This window comes from Fopius arisanus, unplaced genomic scaffold (genome assembly GCF_000806365.1).
Source record: "Fopius arisanus strain USDA-PBARC FA_bdor unplaced genomic scaffold, ASM80636v1 scaffold00109, whole genome shotgun sequence".
NCBI classification, from domain to species: Eukaryota; Metazoa; Arthropoda; class Insecta; order Hymenoptera; family Braconidae; genus Fopius; species Fopius arisanus.
This window is the reverse complement of record NW_011887848.1, coordinates 13,327-32,989: the sequence shown is the minus strand read 5'-3', so window position 1 is coordinate 32,989 and position 19,663 is coordinate 13,327. Positions and strand designations below refer to the sequence as shown.

Sequence of the window (19,663 nt, the reverse complement as noted above, 5' to 3'; positions counted from 1 at the left end):
CAGTTTTTTTTCTTTTATTTTACACCCGGTCTCGTTTCTTCGTGACGTCAGAATTGACCCTGAGAGAGTCGATACTCTCGTTTCAGCGGTTTTTTTTTTAGTTTTAATTAAGTTATTCGGTGATTTTTTAGGGGGGGTTTTTTAACATATTGGGAATAATAATTGGTAGTGAAGCTTGTGGAGGTCAATGATTCGTTGATTTTCTCATTTGTTAGGTTGATTTAGTTTCTATTTGTTGGGGAATTTGTTGTTCGGAATTTTGGGGTCTGAGTGGATAAATATGAAGATAAGATAAAGTGAGTAAATAAAGTGATGAGTAAAAAATGGAATTTGTTGAAAAAATATGAAGGACTGAATTATTATTTGGGGAAATAATTAAAAATAATTGGCAGTTTTTTTTTTAATGATTGAATCATTAAGTTTTTCTATGGGGATCTTTGTTAATATTCTGGAAATAATTAATTTGTGATTATCCTGTCGAATTGAAATTGAAATTGAATTTTTTTATTGGAGGAATCATTAATTTCGCCAATTTGGAGCTCAAGATTTTTTTAATTATCAGTTAATTATGTTTTTTTGTGGAGGGAATCGCTCAGAAATTTTTTTACCTGAGATTGTATTTTACGTCAGAGTTTATTGATGAGTTTAATAATAAGCTTATTAATTATTCAAACGTAATCAGAGAGAAGTGGAACTTTATTTTGTAGTTCGTGTTGTGACGATGAAAATTATCGAATCGTTAATTTTGTCGAGTTGTTTAAACAAATTTTCGATGTGTACTATTTGATATTATTGAGTATTTGTCATAACACTGATAATATTCATGGCAATTGATAGGTCATTGATTGATTGATCGATTGATCGATTGATCCTCGACTTCAATTACGTTTTCAAAGATTTTAACGTTCAAAAAGAATTTTCAAATCATTTTTACTAATTACATTCGAATTAAAATTCTTCGCAATGATGAATCATCAAATTTATTCTAAAAAAATTAAAATAAGAAAAAAATTTAAAGAATTGAAAAAAAACTGTGGAAACTTTTCTTGTTTTTCTCAATTACTCTGCGTCACAGGAATAAAATTATTCTAACGATCAGTTAATTAATTAGACTCATCGATCTTCGTTAGCGATAAAAAAGGTAGAATCCCAAACATTCGATCTGTTAAATATGCAATTGTCCTTAACCAATTCATCTGTGATCCATAAATCGATCGATATTCTGAATAAACAATGAATTCATGAATGAATCGATCAATGAATTATTCAAGATGTGTTATAAATATAAATGACAGTAATTTTTTTATGAAAAAAAAATGATGGAAGATGGAGTGAAAAAAATAGTGCAACAGCGAATGAGTGAAGTGAATTGTTCGATTTATTATCGAGGAAGAATCATGTTAATGGGATTTGAATTAAATTCGTGGATATTTTCGATTAATCGAGTAATTAATGTCACGGTGAAATGGATTAACCCGCAATGGAAACGATTGTTCCCCCTTGACATGGACGACCGATAAAATCATCATATCCTTGCACTTTTATTATTACCACAAGTTTATGACCCGTTTTACATTCCAAGAGGGAGAGGATAATTTGCAGCGAAAAAAATTTGCCAGTTAAAAAAAATCGCATTATCAAAATGAAATACTGCTAATTATTTCGTATTAAAATTGATCGTTAGATTTTCATAATTAAATGTCAATGATATTCCTATTTAATTATTGATTTTAATGGAAATTTAATGACGAGTATTATTAAAATTATTATTTTATTAACATGAATTAAAATTGGAAATCAAACTTTTCAATTTTTTTCAAATATTTCGGAAAATCTCCCGAAAATTTTCGATGAATCATTTAAATATTATTTAATGAGTAATTGATTAATTAATCAACAGTCTCCGAGGAATATTAATTCCCCTAAAATTCCCTTCATTTAGAATTCGCGGATCTCGCGGATCTCGCGATTTTAAAATATTAAGGGAATAATTTCCCTCATGAATCCCCAAAACCCGAGAGAAAATCTGCAAAATTCTCGTACCAATAATTATCCCTAATTACCCTATCCCCTCACAAAAGGCCATTTCAATTCCGCGCAATGACGACTCATCAACAATTTTTCATTTACGCGTCAATGACGTGCGAGAAAAGAAAATGGGCGCAAAAACAAAATGAAAAAATAAAACTCCGCATTCCAATTTTCCGATAATAATTTATTTAATTTCATTGCAATTCCCACGTGCCATCTCGATATCGGAACAATTTCTGGTTTGACGCACGCTGTGAAAATAAATTCGATGCCCAAAATATCAGTGGAATATTTTTTAAAAAATTGTGTTCCCATTATTCCTCTTGAACATCACAGAACACTATCGAATTATGATTAATACCCGATCATTTGTCATGAGCAATTGTCATCACTCACTAGAATGTCTTTTGTACTAAAAACAGACTGTTTACTCTGATAAATAATAATTAAGTGCCTTTAAATAACAAGTCGGAAGCGGAGAGAAAAGTTTGAGTATGACCAGTGCAATTGCTCATGATCAAGACATGAATTCAATTTATTTCTATTAAATACCTGGGAGACAAGCGTCAAATAATAAATTAGCAAAAAAAATAAATAAATATCTTCCATTTCCATAAAATTCCTCTAATTTCAACTAAAATATTAAACTTTAGAAATGATGAAAAATAAGATTAATACATGAATTAATCTCGATAATATCATTAATTATTTATAAACTCGAGCGAAAATTTGATGGGAAGTTCATTGAATATGAATTTGTGGAATAATAAAATTGCCATTTATTATCGTCATTAATTTCGGAATGAAATTGCTTTCCATGCGAATAATTAATTCATAGAGATAAAATAGAGGAATCAATAATTAAATAAAATTAATGATCGATTAAATTTTTCACATTGCGGAGAACGAGAGATGGAATTGATTAGTTTATCAGGGATAAATAAAATTCCCGGTGAAAAGGAACACGTGCCAAATAAAGTGTCAGAAAGAAATTCGGTTAGTGTAATTTCTCGTGACTATTAAATCAGTACCACGAAACTATCGCAAGTGAAGAAATGCGTTCAATCGAACATTTATTTTGAGCTGTTTCATTATTCAAAGGGGAATATCTAAATATAAAGTGGCATTAGCATTGAGGGACAATGTGTTCCTGACGGTTTCCGTAAATTTATTGGTAGAAGAGAGTGGCAATGGGTTTTAACGGATTGATTTATAAATATTTGATAATTTATCAAGACTAGAGACAGGATTTCCCGGAATGGGAAATCTATTCTGTGACGTAAACTGTTGATGTCCATAAATTTTCAATACGATTGATAAATATCGGTATCGCCGAAAAATGTCAAATTGATTCTGCAATGTAATTCGAGTTAATTATTCATCTTGACTTAAATGAATTATCGACTTGATTCAAATTACTTTTTCAAGTGATATTTTCTATTATTTTTTCTGAAAATGATTTAGAAATCAATCCCACAATCAGCAATCCTGATAAAATTCCAAATAATAAATCCGAATAGTTCCTCAACTTACGGTTTTGGACGACAAGCAGGCATCATTAAGATAAAGATGATGTGTCTCCCACCTCCTGAGGAACTTGCTGCTGAGTATCTTGCTGACAAGTGTCCTGGTGTGATTCAAATAGCAGACCTGTACATCGCCCTCCTCAATGGGTCTGAACCTCGGTCCAGCGGGTCCAGGACTAGGACTTGGACTCGAGCTACCACTCGCAGAAGACCCACCAACGGACTGCTGTTCAAGATTCGGACAAGACCTAGCAGCAGGAAGACAACTAGGTGCATCTAGAGTATCACCCTTTTTCATGAGTCCAAGGGTGCCCTTCAGCTCCTCATTAACCGAGAGTGTGTCAGCCTTTTCCGGACAGACATCACCATCAATGGTGGCCGTTCCCGATGACAGCTGTGGTGAACTAGTGCTCGTTGTCTCCTGCCTCATGCCACCATTGACGGATAAGAAATTGTAATACGGTTGATAAGGCACCGGAGCTGGTGCAAGACCGACTGATATAGCAGCTGCAGGACTAGACGGCAATGAAGACCCCTCCTCAGTCTCGGTTTCAGCCTCAGGCTCGTCCACTTCCTCGTCATCATCCTCGTCCTCGCTGAATCCATTTAACGATGGTATATCATCAACAGAACTAGCTTTGCCGTCCTTCTTCGTGTTCAGAACGACTGAATTCTCGTTAGCCTTGAGACGGAGAAGAAACTTCTTCCGCCATTTCTTTGGCGATGTCTTTCCCATCTGTGGCAATTGATTGTCCAAGGATGCCAATGGTGCCAGGGTAGCACCTGGTCCTGGTGACAGCGGATCTGTCTCAAAATAATCCGCTTGCGCACCAGGTAGTGTATCTGTACTGCTGCTCTCTGATATCGATGCCTGATCTATGAAGCGAATTGATGAGCTGGAGTCCGCTTCTGAGGCACGTCTGCTTGGCTCTGACAAATCCTTCAGCTGACTATCTATACTCATTTTGGAGGAGGTGGGAGCTGGCAGGGATGGGGACGTCACCGTTGACGATGCGGTTGACCTAAGCGTGCGCGTGAATGGACTTTGAAAGCAAAACATTGTCGTCTCTCTGGAGGATTTCCTTTGTCGCTCTTATTCTCCAGGTTTGACCCTGCAACCGCTGTCCGTTAATGAGTTGGTCACCAATTTTTCAAGGCTGTACTCCCGGTGAATCTGTGAGGGCGCGTCTCAAGCTCGGTCCTTACTAGCCCTTCTTAAAGATTCGTCACTAGTTCTACTAGTTGACCATCAAATTTTGACCCATTGAAATTCTCAAAACCCCGAACTTGACCCTCAACTCCACTTGTAACAATCACAGATTATTTGACCCACTGATTTGACCCTCGGGGGTGAAATCAATTGAATTTGCAAAATTATCGAGTTTGATGATCAACTTCACTTTTAATCACTGATTATTTGACCCTTCAGGGTGAAACCTAATTAATCTGTCGACGGAATTACGCGCCTTTTTTGATCGCAACTCGATTAATTGCTATTTGGGTAAAAAGGGACTAGATAGGGTGCATTTTTTTTCGAGATCGTTGCCCAGACCGCCGGTACATTTTTTCCGTTTTAGGGTGTTTTTATGGCTCTACCCCATTCACCGAACCTTATCGTGGGTTCACTCGCACGTTCACCTACTCACTTCACTAGTTTTGTTTACCCGATTGAAATTCAATCACCACTTATTTCTCTTTTTCGAGTGGGATGGGGGAGGGGGCAGGAGTTTTTCGGGTTTATTGCGCCTTCGGTGTGACACTCATCTGGGTTCAACCATGACGATGAGGGCGGGCGAAATGAGAGAGTGGAGCTGCTGAAGAGGGCGCGTCGCGGCGCACCACGTTCCCGTCCGATCGATGAGGACTCGGGGCAAATGTGCGGAATATCCTCTGATGTGAGGAGTTATGAGGGTACTTTATGAGTTTTAATTTTAAGGGGAGGGCGGTTACAGTACAGATTTTCACGAAATAAATTTCGCCGCGCGCAACACCAATTTGCACCGCCAAAAAATCGGATTTCGAATTAACTGACGTGCCACCGATTACGGGTTCAAATCCCCAACAAAATCATCCTCGAGAGGTCTGGCTGCCTCTTTTATCAATCACTTTCTCTCATTTTTTTCGCCGTCTCATTGTCCAAGAGGAAAAAATCACGAGAATTTCACGAAATTTCCACAGTCCCGAGTCACCTCTGGAGCACTAGTTTTCCAAGTTCTCAAAACTCTCGGTGAAATTCCGGAATTGACGTCTCGCACTATTTGAAGTCGTGGGTAAAAATAGTAGAGATTTTATAGTTGAGTTTAGATTGCATTTGCTGCACTTTATTTAACGGTTGGGATGGAAAATAGATGGAAAATAGGTGCGCGTTGTTTTTGGAAATTTTTTACTGGCCGATTGTTTTCCCGCCGATCTGAGCCGGAGGATCGGTGATTTTGAACTATTGCGAGACCGTAATGAGAGCCGGAGGAAAACAGCGGTCTCTTTCTCTCGTGGATACGCTGTCTCACTCAATTTTTTTTGTTGTTCTGCCTCGCGGGTTTTATAGACACCGATTGGCTCTCCTGATATCGCACGTCACACAGAGTGAGACAGAGTTCCCCGGGTTGTATCAGCGCAAAAACGTTTTCTCAAATGGATCTGAGTTTCTAACACTCGTGTATTTATAAATAATGGATTTTAGGCAGACGCTGAGGGGGAGATTGTGCTTTACCTTTCATCCCCACCTCCTGGACAGTGGGTGGGGATGCAAGGACTATATATAAATCATTTACTTTTTTATTTTTATTGCACAAGAATTGCAAATCGAATTTTCAAACGGAAATCGGTTATTTATAGGGCAGATTCGTGCATTCGTCATTTTACCCTTTCTGTTTTTTCCCTCATTTTTTATTTCTTTTGACATTTTAAAAATTTATCAGATCATAAATTTATTTAGTTTGCCGTGGAGAATTTTATATCAATTGTTTCGATCAAATATTGAATATTGGTTTGGGATTTCATTTTTTTTTTATCAGAAATCTTTTGATCGAATTTTTTTTATGGAAATTATTTATTTATATTGCAAATTAGCGCTGCAGGAAACGGTTAAACTTTTTCTTTTTTCAAGGTTTTTGCGTTGTTAATAAAAAAATGATCTAAATCATAAATTCCGGAATTTTTTGCTTTTATTTCCGACGATTTCCACTTTTCCATTTTAGTTGTTCTTCCATTTGATTGAGAGAAGAATTTTAAGTTATTATTATCAATATATATGCAAGTCAATATTATAATTATTAAATATTCACGCGGAGATCAGTAAACAATTCTGGATATTTTTGCAAATTCCTTCGGCGATATTTCTTCAATTATTTTCCGATTGCGATTTCCTGCCGATTTTTCCTCGTCATGTTTAGAATTTTCTCCTCGTGGTAATGACGTTAATCCCTTTCGTACAATTATTAATTAAACAACGATTTTCTCGTCTTTACCAAGAAAAATTTCCTGTCGCAATTCGATCCCCAACCGCTAAATTCACCGGTGATAAATAATTCCCGAGCGATGCAGCTTTATAAAAATTGTTATTTGAGCGTAAAAATTTGAAATATAAAAGGATTTGCGTCAGAAAGTAAAATTTAACTTATCCGCACTATTTCCACCGCTCCAAAGCCATTAAACGCACGAATAATTCTTGGAAGTCAATGATAAAAGTATTTTATCACCTCGACCGGTATAAGAATGCCAATTCCTGAATTATGAGGGTAAATTGATGGAAAAATTTGATGATTCAATAATATAAACAGCATCAGGAAGCCCTCAGGGTCTCGAAAACGTCTGAACGACCGTGAGCAATTCAATTGTACTATTCATTTCACACAATGACCGTACAAATATGAGAATGACGTTGGTCACTTGAACATTTTAAGTATCGCGAAACTCTTGAGTAAATGATGTGATGTGATGTGCTGTTACGCACGTTCTCAATTCAATTGAAACCGTTTTTTTCTCCTGAATTATTCCCCGTTGTTCGTTGAGACGATCGAAAGAACAGGAACTCAATTGAAAAATTGAAAAACAGATCAGTTCATCCATTCGAAATTTATTAGAAATATAATCAGATAATTCATACATTATCTCAATAATTTTTATTAATTGTTTTTTCGGCAGTTTTTGATAATTCATGTTCTTATTGTTTCGTTATGACCGAAAATTTTCATGAATCAATTAAATTTCAATTTCTGTGGATCAATGATAACATCTCATTATAATTATGACTGAATTCTCGATTCAAACTCTAAAATGGCACAGATAAAAATCAGTTCCTGACTTTTATGACTTTTTTCTGGATTTCTTATCTAGAGTGAATCGTAGGGGAGAGCGATTGCTTATGATTTCATAGCGGTTTTAAATTTATTCAAGTATTCACATTTCCTACAATTGGAAGGCTCTGATAATTCTGATAGTTATCGATTTCTCACAAACAAAATTAATAAAATTAACTGAATGGAAGACAAAATCACAGAGAACATCAGGGACTTCATAAATCCCCAACGATCTCAATTAATCTCACCATCCAATTCAATCTCAATCAATTTTTTATCAATAAAAAATCATTCGCCTAATATTAACAGAAGGATTTGCAGTGATTCTCAAGTATTTGAAATGTAAAAAAATATGAATTTCGGGATTGAGTGGATTGATTAATTGGGAATCATCTCTTCGTGGATCAACTTGAGACTGTCACGTCCTGGTGCCATCCAGGCCTCGATTTCCTCGACACTGTAAAAAAAAACGAAATTGAGAAAAAAACTCAGACGATAATTGGTTGCCTCGTTACTGGCATGAGTTGCACATTCAAGAGGAAAGAGCTTTGGGAAAGTCTAAAGTCCCAGTGAGAATTCCAACAATTTAAATGAGGAACAGTGGTACTGACGTTCTAGGGACTTGAGTAAAGTTCTCCACTCCATCATCAGTTATCAACACGTCATCCTCGATCCTGACGCCACCGAAACCACGAAACTTGGAGATTTTATCCACCACCATGTACTGACGTTGCTTTGGATTCGAGAGAGCAGCATTCAACAGCTGTTCAACATAAATCATTAATTAATTACATTATTTCTGCATCAATTTTGATGATAAAGAAAAGAGCTATTCCAAAATCTGTCATCAGCTTTAAAAAATCGGGACAATTAATAGAAGAATTAACTGAATATCAATATTGCATTGAATAAAAATTTAATCAGACAAAATTTTTATTCGATGAATTTAATTGATCAACGGATTGATGAATGACTCACAGAATCAACGAAATAGCATCCTGGCTCGATAGTGAGAAACATTCCAGCCAGAAGTGTCCTTGCAGTTCTGAGTTTTCGTATTCCCGGCTTAACAGATCTCTCAGGACAACCCGAGAGATAGCCCCCCACGTCGTGTACGTCGAGACCAAGGAGATGACCAAGGCCATGAGGCTGGAATGTCTCATTGAGTCCCACATTCATCATATCCTCAACTTCTCCACACAGGAGACCACCATCTCTCAATGCTGCCAGCATCACTCGATTCGCTAGCAGATGCATTTCTGTCCAGCTGACTCCAGGCTTAGCTGCCTCAATCACTGCATTCCTGGCACTGAGAACTGCGTTATAGATGAGCTTCTGATCATCCGTGAATTTTCCAGTCGAGGGAAAGGAGCATGTGATGTCTGCTGCGTAGCCACAGTAATTTCCTCCCATGTCGAACAAACTGAAAGAATAATCCAAGGATTTTAATTAATTACGTGCAGACAAGATGAGATTATTGTCAGGGAGTGACAACTTTTGCTATTTCAATTATCTATTTGAATTTTCTATTTTTCTCATCCTTTTTTTTCGATTTTTACCTCGTTTAATTTGTAATGAAGGCATTGCGTGTTTTTTTTAAAAGGGATGAGAATAAATAGTGTTGTGACTTTACCACATATCTCCCTCCTTAATGACTCGGTTATTAGGCGCCCCTGCATGTCCATAATGTAAAATTGATGAATTATTCCCAGAGCCACACATGCACGTGTAGGACACGTGTCTGCATCCACCCACTGCATAAACGTAATGTTTAAAGAGGGATTCGCTCTGGAACTCTGTCATACCGGGTCTGACGTTTCTCATAACGACTTTGTGGGCATCCGAGCTGACCTTGGCGACGTACCGGAGGACTTCGATCTCCTGGGGGGATTTTATTACTCGACTGAAACCAAAAAAAAAAATCATTTCATCATTGATTTTCAAATTCTCAAATTTTCACTCCACTCCGTCCGCTATTCCCCCGCGATTATCTCGAGAACGAGTGATTTTCTGGGAAAATTCTAGGGACCTTTTTTGTAGCTCGGCAAATTTCCAAGGAAAAAGTCTCACATCATTTTTCCATGGAGCGACTCGTTACCGAGATATTTAGAATTGAAGTTGAGGGATAATGGAAAACCTCAGAAAGGTTCTTCAGGTCTTTTGAATCTCTCCCTCAGGTACTCCTCCAGGCCCTCGTCCTCGCCGCACCAGTTGAGGATTTGGGAATAATCAAGGGTGACTACCTGCATTCCCATTTTTCTCAGGTGCCTGATTCTCATGGCCTTGGGGCCGATCAGGACGTCAGTACCGCGACAGTAATCCTCGGGCAAGTGAATCAGGACTGCAGTTCTCCTACCCTCGTTGACCTTGAACAGAGGAGAGGTCACTGGAGTCTCATGGACAATGGCATCGACGATGTAATCGTGATGATTCAGGAACTCCCCGATCACCACGGATTTGCTGATCACTTCCTCTCCACAAATTGTCACCAATTTCGGGTAGATGAGGTTCAAGACCCTCCGCAATTTCGACCTGAGGGCCACCGATTTCTCCAGTTTATCCTCCTCAAAGTGCTGAACATAATCCTGATACTCGATAGCCAGTGACTTGTCCAGCAGCTTCATCCTCTGCTTCAAGACCTCCCGCGATTTAATCCGTCTCATTAATCTGGACTTGAAAATTTTACTGGAGAACTGAATGGAGAATTTCTGGAGATAAGCGCAGGACAAGAGAACGTTTATCGCATCGTTAGGACTCATTTTGCTGAGTTTTTTCTCCAGAATTTTCTCCAGGTCCCTCCAAAAGGTGCCCCCCACGTTGTAATTGAGGTATCCGAAGGGAACAAAAATCGACGCCAAAATATTCTCCGGAATCTCCAGCCCCTTTTTCGCTAGATAACCTGCGCAATTCTCCAGAATCACTGGATTCCTGATTCTGAGATTCTGACAGTAGGTCATGATGCTGGAGACCAGCACTGGACTGGGGTCTTTCCGTTTCTCCAGAAGCTCCTGGAGGGCAGTTTCGAAGTGGCTGGAGTAAACTCCAGTGGATATCAGGGCTTTGACAAAATTAATGACGTCCTCCTCTCCAGCTGGAGAGGTCAGGCCTCGCCTGGACCATTTCTCCAGGCACTCGAAGACGATCGGTGAGGAGAGAGAGTCCTGGAAGACCCTCAAAATCTCCCCTACCTCCGAGGCATTGAGCTCCCTCCAGAATTCCTGGAGTTTTTTCTCGCAGATTATCTTCACGACCTTCTGACTCTCTCCAAAATAATCCAGAATTTTCATCAGGGATAAAAAATTCCTCGATGTTATCTCGTGCTGTTTCGCCTCGATTCCACTCCAGAGGAGATCGATCGCCTCCCGGTACCTCCTGTCGTGATAATTCGAAATTGTTTTTATCAGTTTTATTATCTTCTCCAGCTGGAATTCTCCAGCCGTCACTCGGGTCAGAGACTCGTCGACGAGTTTGTCGCGGTAGGGATTGCGTGGAGGGCTCATTCGATCCTTGGAGAGGAGGGCCAGCCCCTCCAGCAGGAGATCGTCCTCCTGGAGACTGGAAATCGTGTCGACGACGTCCTGGAGAAGTTCGTTTCGCGTCGAGCGGTACTGGTCGTACAAGTAGGTGGAGAATTCCTCGTGGTAGATCAGTGAATTCTCGCTCTGGAGAATTCTGGAGAGGATCTGGAGGTACACGCGGCATCTCACGTTCAGGGGAACATCCTCCAGTCGACAGAGGGAGGATTTTTGAGGGCTGGAGGGTGACGGTGCACCGAAGAGAATAGCAGTTCCATCTTCGGTATTTATTTCTATTCGCTTCTGGAGGCGCTTGGCGTTCGCCTCTGGAGCCTCCAGGAAGGTCACACCGTCGATTTTAACGAGAATTTCTGGGGGTACGGTGGATTTTTCTGGAGCCTGCGGCGGTTTTGGAAGGGGCAGGGATTTTCGCGGGGTGACTGGGAATTTTGAGAGGTCGGAGGTCAGTGGAATCAGCAGTGGAGCCTCCAGGATCCAGGGGCCCTCTTGCAGGAGGAGCGTTGACGGCGCGAAGGAGGAGATACTCAGGGGCTTCAGGAGATATTTACAGGGAATCAGGCGTTTCCACATTTTTTTTTTCAGGGGTTAGACTGGAATTTTGGGGTGAAGGTGGCACCAGGTCGCGGGTGACTGTCGATTTTATTGGATTCCATTTTTTTTTAAGGGTTATTAATTTCTCGTGTTTATTCATTCCTAGAAAATTCTGGGATGAATGCTATTTAATCTTTGTTAATTATAGAGTTAATCATAAAAAGTTGAAGATTTTTCTGATTAAATATCTTTTTTAATTAAGTAAATAGAAAGTTTTAAATTGAAAGGTTTCCTAATGAAATTATCGAGAGAAGAACTAATTGGAATAATTAGTGAATCGATTTATTGATACGTACCACTCACAGATTACGGGGTACAGCAGTTCGTTATCAACTTTAAAGCTGAAAATAATAGAATTCATAATTAATCTGTAATCTTAGACATTTTTAATTGCAATCCTAAATCTAGAGCTCATCCGGAATTAATTAATTCATTAATTGAATATAATTACTCAACACTCACTCATTAATTCCATCGAATTCAGCTGCTTTGGCAAAAAGTCCACTGTCGCTATTCAGTCCTCTCTAAAAATCCACAATAACAATAAAAAATTGCGTAGAATATTTTTTAAAAATCGGGATTAACGCAGGTAAAAAAAAGGGAATGAAAGGGAAAAAAAGGGAATTCCAGAAAGAGTTTAATTTTATGAAAAGAAATCCTGTCAAAATATGAAAAGTATACAATAAGAAAATCTTTTCTGGAATGAATTCAATTTGTTTTTATTAAAATTGCTTTTTGTGGGATCAAAAATTTTCGTTGATTTGTATTTTTCCTTCAATAAAACCAGAAGGAAACTCGCGGAATTGTGAATCGTATGCAAATAACAGGCACTTTCGAGAAAATAGGCAAAAATAATCTATAGAATACATATCTGTGTTCATAAAGACCAACTAAGGTTTAACGTGTCATCGATTTCTTCTGCAAAATGCAATAGTCGACGAAATTACGCTCGATTTATCTTTTTGTTACATCTCGGACTACATCTAGGGCTCAGGGAAAGGTCTTATCTGATTGGAAAACTCTTTCCAGCGGTTTGAAATGCGGAGAAACATTCGGGTGGAAATTGGGATTTAAAAAATTGTTTTAGGCGAGGGAAAAATACTGCCTCGGGGCTATCAAATGCATGGCATAACGTGATTGCCATCGGGGTCGAGGAAAATAAGCAGTTACTCGTGGAGATACATCGATATACTGAAGACATTGATCGATGTTTTTTTAAAAATAGAATTTGTTTATTTTGTGGAACACTAAAGAGTCAGAAATTAATCGCTGATGTTTTAGTACGGATATCTCAGAAGCTATCGGATCTGGAGAAAAAAGTGATAGTACATTTTTTGAAGACAATTTAAAGCTCTACAAAAAGTTCTCATAATTTTTTTCTCTCAATGTCTTCCTTCAGTGATAAAATTCCAAAAATCGCATTAAGAAAATTAACGAAAATTGAGAAGCGACGAGTTTACACATAAATTTTAGAACGAGTTTTTTGCGGATATCTCAAAAACAATGGGATCTAGAAAAAAAAGTGAAAAGACTTCTTCCGGCGAGATTGTAAAGCCCGACAAAAAGTTATTATATAATTTTTCTCTAACCGTGATTCTTCACCGAAAAAAATGGCAAAAATCAAATATCAAAAATAGTTGAAATCGGAAGAAAGGATGAGTCGGTAGAAATATCTAAAAATAAATCTCGTTCCACATTACAGAAAAGTAACTAATTATTCCCGAGGTCAGAGCTCTCCCTTTCTGGTTCATACGTTGTAAAAAAAATCGCCAGTAATTCAGCGACTTATGTGGACTCTTCCTCTTATCAATAATTGATTTACACGTATGAAAGTGGCTCGAAAGAATTCAACAACAATTGTTCGTTCGATTGAACAGAATAAGTAACGAAATAATTGATGGAATCAATGACCCGAAAGGTGTCTGGTAGTGAAATAATTCAACGGATGTCAATTTTAACTCTGGATAAAACCCACCAGTGTGAGTACTTGCTGGGCATTTTTCTTCTTCAACACCTGCGCTATTCCTTCAACGTAATACGCCTCGTCCACGTCATAACGATGTTTGAATTCATCTAGTGTACTAAGTTTACCACACCAGATCTCGTACTCAGCTGGTAGTCGTGGGAAGAAGAGAATTGACTTGCCGGATGTTATATCGAGGGCACCGTAACATCCTGGCTCCTCAACACCGAAACCCCATTGGAAGAATGATTCCTTCAACAGAAAAAAATTCCATCATTTTCTAAAAATTTCATCAAGCTGAAAAATGTCATTCAATTCCAATATTGAAATCTCGAAAATTCGACATCTGATTATTTTAAAGTAAATTTAAAACAGAATAATTAATTCATTAATTAATATTTTTCAAATTTCAACATTTGAAAATTCAATTGAAATGAAAAATTAATGAAGAATGAGAAATTAAATTTGAAATGTTGTTCCAATCTCGTAAAATTCTTAAAGATCAATAAATATTTTGTTGCCTTCTTCAATCCTCTACCACCAGGTCAACGGCTCCAACAATTTACGAGTTATTTCGAGTCAGATAGATCTAGGTGGAAGGGAACAACAAATAGAACCAACGGCTTTCAGTTGCCGAGCGGAAGTGGCCGATGATTAGAGAAATTCTGACTATTTGAGTCGAGTAAATTCCTCTGGACCAGTTATTTTCCTGAATAATTGATAAGAAAATACTGGGAGGGAATTATCTAGGGGATCTCTCACCTGTCTGAACTCGTAGTTGATGTCTGTGTCGTTGAATGGAACTTCGTCCCCTCCCTGGAGGACGACGAAGGCATTTTCCTCGAGCCCTGGGGTCTTCCTCAGGGCATCGACGAGACGATTTCGATTATCTCGAAATAGAGACATTGGAACACGCAGGGTGTGATCCCCACGTACAAAATGGGACTCCATCGGACATCTGAAACACGCAGTAATCAACGGACATGAATGATCGTTTGATTAAAAATTATCGTCAATTCATTTATAAAAAAACCTTTTGTTAACCGCATCAATAAATTCAATTTATCATCCTGCCACTGAGGGAAAGTATTTTTAATTAGAATTTTTGATTTTAACAATTTACGGTTTATTTATTAAAAATGTTTATTATGTTTCAATCCATGGATTTTCATCAAGCACGGAAACAACAATAAATAATTGAGAAAATATATAATGTTGTGAATATATTATATATTTTCATTGTACTAGGAAAATAGAAGAGATTTCATTTCATTCAATTTATTTCGAGTGAATTTTCTATTGTTTGGTGGGATGAAAAATATTAATAATGATTCATTCTTGTTTTTTTACGTACTGAGGGCGAGAATGAATTTTCATTGAAGTTCTGCAGAAACTTCTATTTCTTCCCCATGAAAACAGCGGATATGCCCTCGACAAGTTAAAAAGCCGTCGTTTCGACGAAATAACGAGTAAAGTCCTCACTGCACTCGTCATTTCCTGGTGGAACAATTCAATGGAGAAAGTTCAGGTTTCATATCAAAAATAGAATTATGCAACTTTCCGTTCGACTTCTTATTCAGTCTTCACCCCTCGTTATGATTGATATTTATTTTTTTTATGATGGGATTAGATAGTAAATCCTGTTGTAAATTATTCGGAATTCTCGAGATGTGATTTTCGTGATGATTAAATAATCTCCGGAGATGGATAGGGGATTACGGTAGAGATTACTCTGACTTATGCTCTTGATTTTTTTGTGTTCCCGTTTTTATTTCACGATTATCATGGAAACTATTGGGTTTACAGAAAAAAGTGAAATAACTTTCTAGCGGGAGAATCTCATTTGCTACAAAAAGTTTGAGTAAGCTTTTTATCCAAATCCAGTGGTTTTCGAGATCGGCGGAGAATTATAAAACAAATATTTTGGCTTGGATTATTTTTCTGCGCAATTCAGTTAATGGTAATTATCTAATTATCTCTGTAATGAGTGGAGGTACAGAGAAGGTCATAGAACGTTTTTTGTAGGGAATGATTGGCCGGACAAAAAAGGTGGTATGAAATTTCTTTGAAAATCCGCGGCTTTTCGAGATATTTGAAAATTCTCAGGACGTAACACGAAATTCAGTTTTCATCGGATGTGTCATCCCATAATTACGCGCCCATTCCCCGCTTTATTTATCACCCGAAAAGAAAATCCTCGACAGCCCACGTCGTATAACCGGTTTAGTGTCAACGTTTTGAATCGCGACCTTTACGCAAAATCCCACCGCAAAAAATCGACGTCAGAGCGAAAATAAAAACTAAATTCCATCGACCCGAAATCTCTCACATTCACAATCATATTAAGCCGTTCAAGCCGGATGAAATTCAAAAAATCAATTAAAATTCAACGAAGGAATAATTCCGCTACCAATTTCCGCTGATAAATTCCTGAAAATCAGGAATAAATCCTGACCAGCAGAGGAGCTTTCCCTGATGTTGAGAAAACGCCTGAATCTGAATCTGAAGTTGTGAATCGCGTCGCAGTTTTTTTTCAAAACTGAACTTGAGACACTCATCTCGAAAATATCCGTGATGGAGACATGAATCATTCTGTATGACACAGTTAATATGAAGAACAAGAAAGAACATGGAAAATCAACAAGTGGAACGAGAAGTTCGAGTGCACTTTCCGCAAGTGATTCAACTCCAAACAATTCCTTATTTTTCAGAGCATTGCGGTGATACTATATCCATGATTCATTATACGCATGCAGGGGAAATCAATCGAAATTCCTCAGAGGAATTTTTTCATCTCATCAACAGCAGAAAATAATAATAAATAAAAAGAGTACATCCAGTAGGAGATATCGACGTTTTTTTGCAATTATCGATTTATCTCGGGAGCTATCGATTTGAGGGCGCAGCCTTAGGGACATTTTTTTTGGCTTATTAAATTTCTGAGAAAAAAGAACTTTTGACATTTTCGTCTAAAACCAGTAATTTATTGTAAATCAATCGGTGTATATCAAAACTTCGAGGAGCGATAACATAAAGTTGATACTTTTCTCATTCGTAATTACTAATTCATCAGGAAAACCGTCGATTTTAGGCGGAAACGTGAGAGGACTTTTTTGTAGCTGATAAAATTTCCCACAGAAAAGATCTCTTGGTATTTCCTCCTAAACCAAATAGTTATCGATTAATCGATATCGAAATGGATTCCTCTGATTTTAACGGCTTCTCAAATGAAATGATGTAATGGTTTCGATAATTAGTTTAATTATCTTCAAAATTCAGAGAACATTTTGGTGTAGTTGGATGTTTGATGGGTTTTTATCGTAATTTTTGGGGCGAAGTGCAAATAACAGTTTGATAACTCAAATCGGGATCCGTTGGCGTGAAAGCCTTAACAAACTTCAATATTTGTGGTACGTGTAGGTTGCACTGACAAAATTCGTCTGGCAGTCCTCCCATTGTCCACGACGAACTCCACCGAATATTTCCATGACGACGTGTCACGTACAGGAATACATTTATTTTCCCCTATCTTCTTCGATAATCGATTACAGAGTTATCTCTCGTCATTGGCCAATTATATCGTCGACAAGTGAAGAATTTAACAAGACATTTTCAAATCTGACTTGCACCTTTAGTAAAAAAAATGAAATTAATTATTCTACGAATTTTCAAAGACTGGCTTCCACTGATTTCCTTGAGTAGTTTTTTTATCATTAATAACAAATTATAATGACAATCATTAATAACAAATTATAATGACAATCATTAATAACAAAAAACGTGAAATTATAATTCATATATTTTAGCGTAATGTACATATATTTTTTTGACAGCTCAATTGTCTCTAAAAGAGAGAAATCTAAAAGGTTTAATGGATAATTAAGGAAAATACATTTTTATACACAATTTCTCCAAAATCCAAGATCAACTTTTTTTTAAATATAATATTTTCAAAACGAGAAACCGCAGGTCGAAAATCGCAATATTGCAAGAATATTTTGATAATTCAGGGAAAATATTTCCTTATAAAATTTTTTTTTTTATAAACCACAATTTACGCAAAAAAAAAATCTACACAAAATTCTATTACAAAGTAAACAAATCCCCATAACCTCAAAAAAAAATCAAACAAAACTCCAAAACTCCAGTAAAAATTGCCATCAAACTAAAAAAAAAATCAGTATAAATTCGTAAAATCCGCGACCATTCTGTCCTCAACGAATTCTCGAATGAATTCCTCAGGAATTCCTCTAAAATCCCCAAACCCATGAATTCTTTAAACCATTTTTAACCCCTGAAACCCCCGAAAAACCCCAAAAATACAAGAAACCCCAGAATCATCAACTAATTATTGAAAAATCAATCAATCAATCAATCAATCAAAAATTTGTCAACGACATATGACAGATAACAAAATCCGAGGCACTGGACGACGTAAATAAACAAATGACGTTAATAAAAAACGAACGATAAAAACAACTAATTAAAAATAGGGTAATAAACAATTAGTGAATCGATGAAGAGGTACATTAAATGGAGAGATTTATTAATTTATCAGGGAATGATGCTATTTGTCACATAAATACTTACGTGGTCGGCTCTCCGGCGGCCATATTTGTTAGTTAACAGATGTTTACCCCCACTTTTTCCACTGAATTCCTGGAAATGTCAACTCCACGGAGTTGACGGTAAAACTGATGCTCCAACGGTCGATTCCCTCAGTTTTTTTGTTACCTCTTTTCTTATTTGTTTTGCTAAGAAATATCGCGTCTGATAATCGTAATTTAGCAGTTGATTATTGGGTGTTCGATTGATTTCTGATAATCAGACGTTTCGATTTTTTGGGACGGATTTTTCAGACGGAAATTATGGACAAGATAAATTGGTACCTGAAAGTTATTGAATTTATGCTGATTAAACGGCAAAGACTAAAAAAAAAATTATTGAGATGAAAAGACATTTAATATTTATGCAAGAGTATGTGAATAGTCCATTGTAGGTTGAGTTATTAATAAATTAATAAATAAATATGAATGAAGAAAATAGAAAAGCTCGAATTGCCGATTGGCCGAGAAATCATGAAGATTTTTATTTTATTTTGATCGTATCTCTGTAATTATTGATTTTATCGGAAAAAGTAATGGGAATTTTTTGTGGTCCAGGGAATTTTCTATAAAAAAGATATTATGATATTTTTCTCTGCAACCCGTCTTTAATGAGATAACTGAACAATTGCAAACAGTAAAAATAACATCATCTCGTTTTTTGATATTTTTCAAATTCTTCTTAAAATTCGCAATTTTCGATTATATTTGCGGGGGCGTTAATTCGTAATTGATTATTCAATGTCAAAATGGTGCCTCATAATTTACAGAGAACAATCAAATCAAAAAACCAATTATTCTCTTAATTTCCGGATAATTTGTCAGCAAAAATTGCAAAATTCATTCATCAGAAGTTTTTCAACTAGAAATTAGTCTTAATTAAAAATTTAATACGAATTGACCAAAAAATCGGACAAATGAACTAATGGATTCAGAAAGATATTCATGACACAAAAAAAATAAATTTTACTTGCAAACAAGAATTTTTTGTCTGCACTAGCTTGAGGCAATTCTCGATATAGAAATGTCCCCGTCAATTTGCGGACGAGGTCGTCTCATTGCTTGTTTACGATTGCAGAAACAAGAGTATTATTGATGAATAATATAAACTTTT

General features: G+C 36.9%; 3 protein-coding genes across 6 annotated transcripts in view; all 3 read right to left on the bottom strand.

The window, feature by feature from the left end:
• The window catches only part of LOC105271379 (C-Maf-inducing protein), an 18,307-nt gene extending 12,137 nt beyond the window's left edge, over positions 1-6,170 (bottom strand). For both annotated transcript variants that reach the window (XM_011312904.1, XM_011312905.1), the window contains exon 1: positions 3,565-6,170. In XM_011312904.1, the coding sequence (XP_011311206.1) occupies positions 3,565-4,617 (1,053 nt within the window). In that variant the 5' untranslated portion in view covers positions 4,618-6,170. The remainder of the gene's footprint in view (positions 1-3,564) is intronic.
• Positions 6,171-7,918: 1,748 nt separating this feature from the next.
• On the bottom strand, positions 7,919-18,642 carry Dip-C (dipeptidase C). 3 transcript variants are annotated; one of them, XM_011312902.1, is made up of 10 exons: positions 18,536-18,614; positions 15,300-15,442; positions 14,708-14,903; positions 13,958-14,197; positions 12,445-12,506; positions 12,279-12,323; positions 9,489-9,758; positions 8,834-9,278; positions 8,467-8,618; positions 7,919-8,312 (listed from the first exon to the last, which is right to left on the bottom strand). In XM_011312902.1, the coding sequence occupies exons 2-10, from the start codon at positions 15,437-15,439 to the stop codon at positions 8,234-8,236; spliced, it is 1,629 nt and encodes a 542-aa protein (XP_011311204.1). In that variant the 5' UTR covers positions 15,440-15,442; positions 18,536-18,614; the 3' UTR covers positions 7,919-8,233. The 3 variants fall into 3 exon arrangements, with proteins under 3 accessions (XP_011311204.1, XP_011311203.1, XP_011311205.1); XM_011312901.1 differs by lacking the exon at positions 18,536-18,614 and adding an exon at positions 17,377-17,448; XM_011312903.1 differs by lacking the exon at positions 15,300-15,442 and having other exon boundaries at positions 18,536-18,642.
• On the bottom strand, positions 9,856-12,003 carry LOC105271377 (uncharacterized). Its single transcript, XM_011312898.1, has 2 exons — positions 10,306-12,003; positions 9,856-10,221 (listed from the first exon to the last, which is right to left on the bottom strand). The coding sequence occupies exons 1-2, from the start codon at positions 11,959-11,961 to the stop codon at positions 9,994-9,996; spliced, it is 1,884 nt and encodes a 627-aa protein (XP_011311200.1). The 5' UTR covers positions 11,962-12,003; the 3' UTR covers positions 9,856-9,993.
• Positions 18,643-19,663: the final 1,021 nt, after the last annotated feature.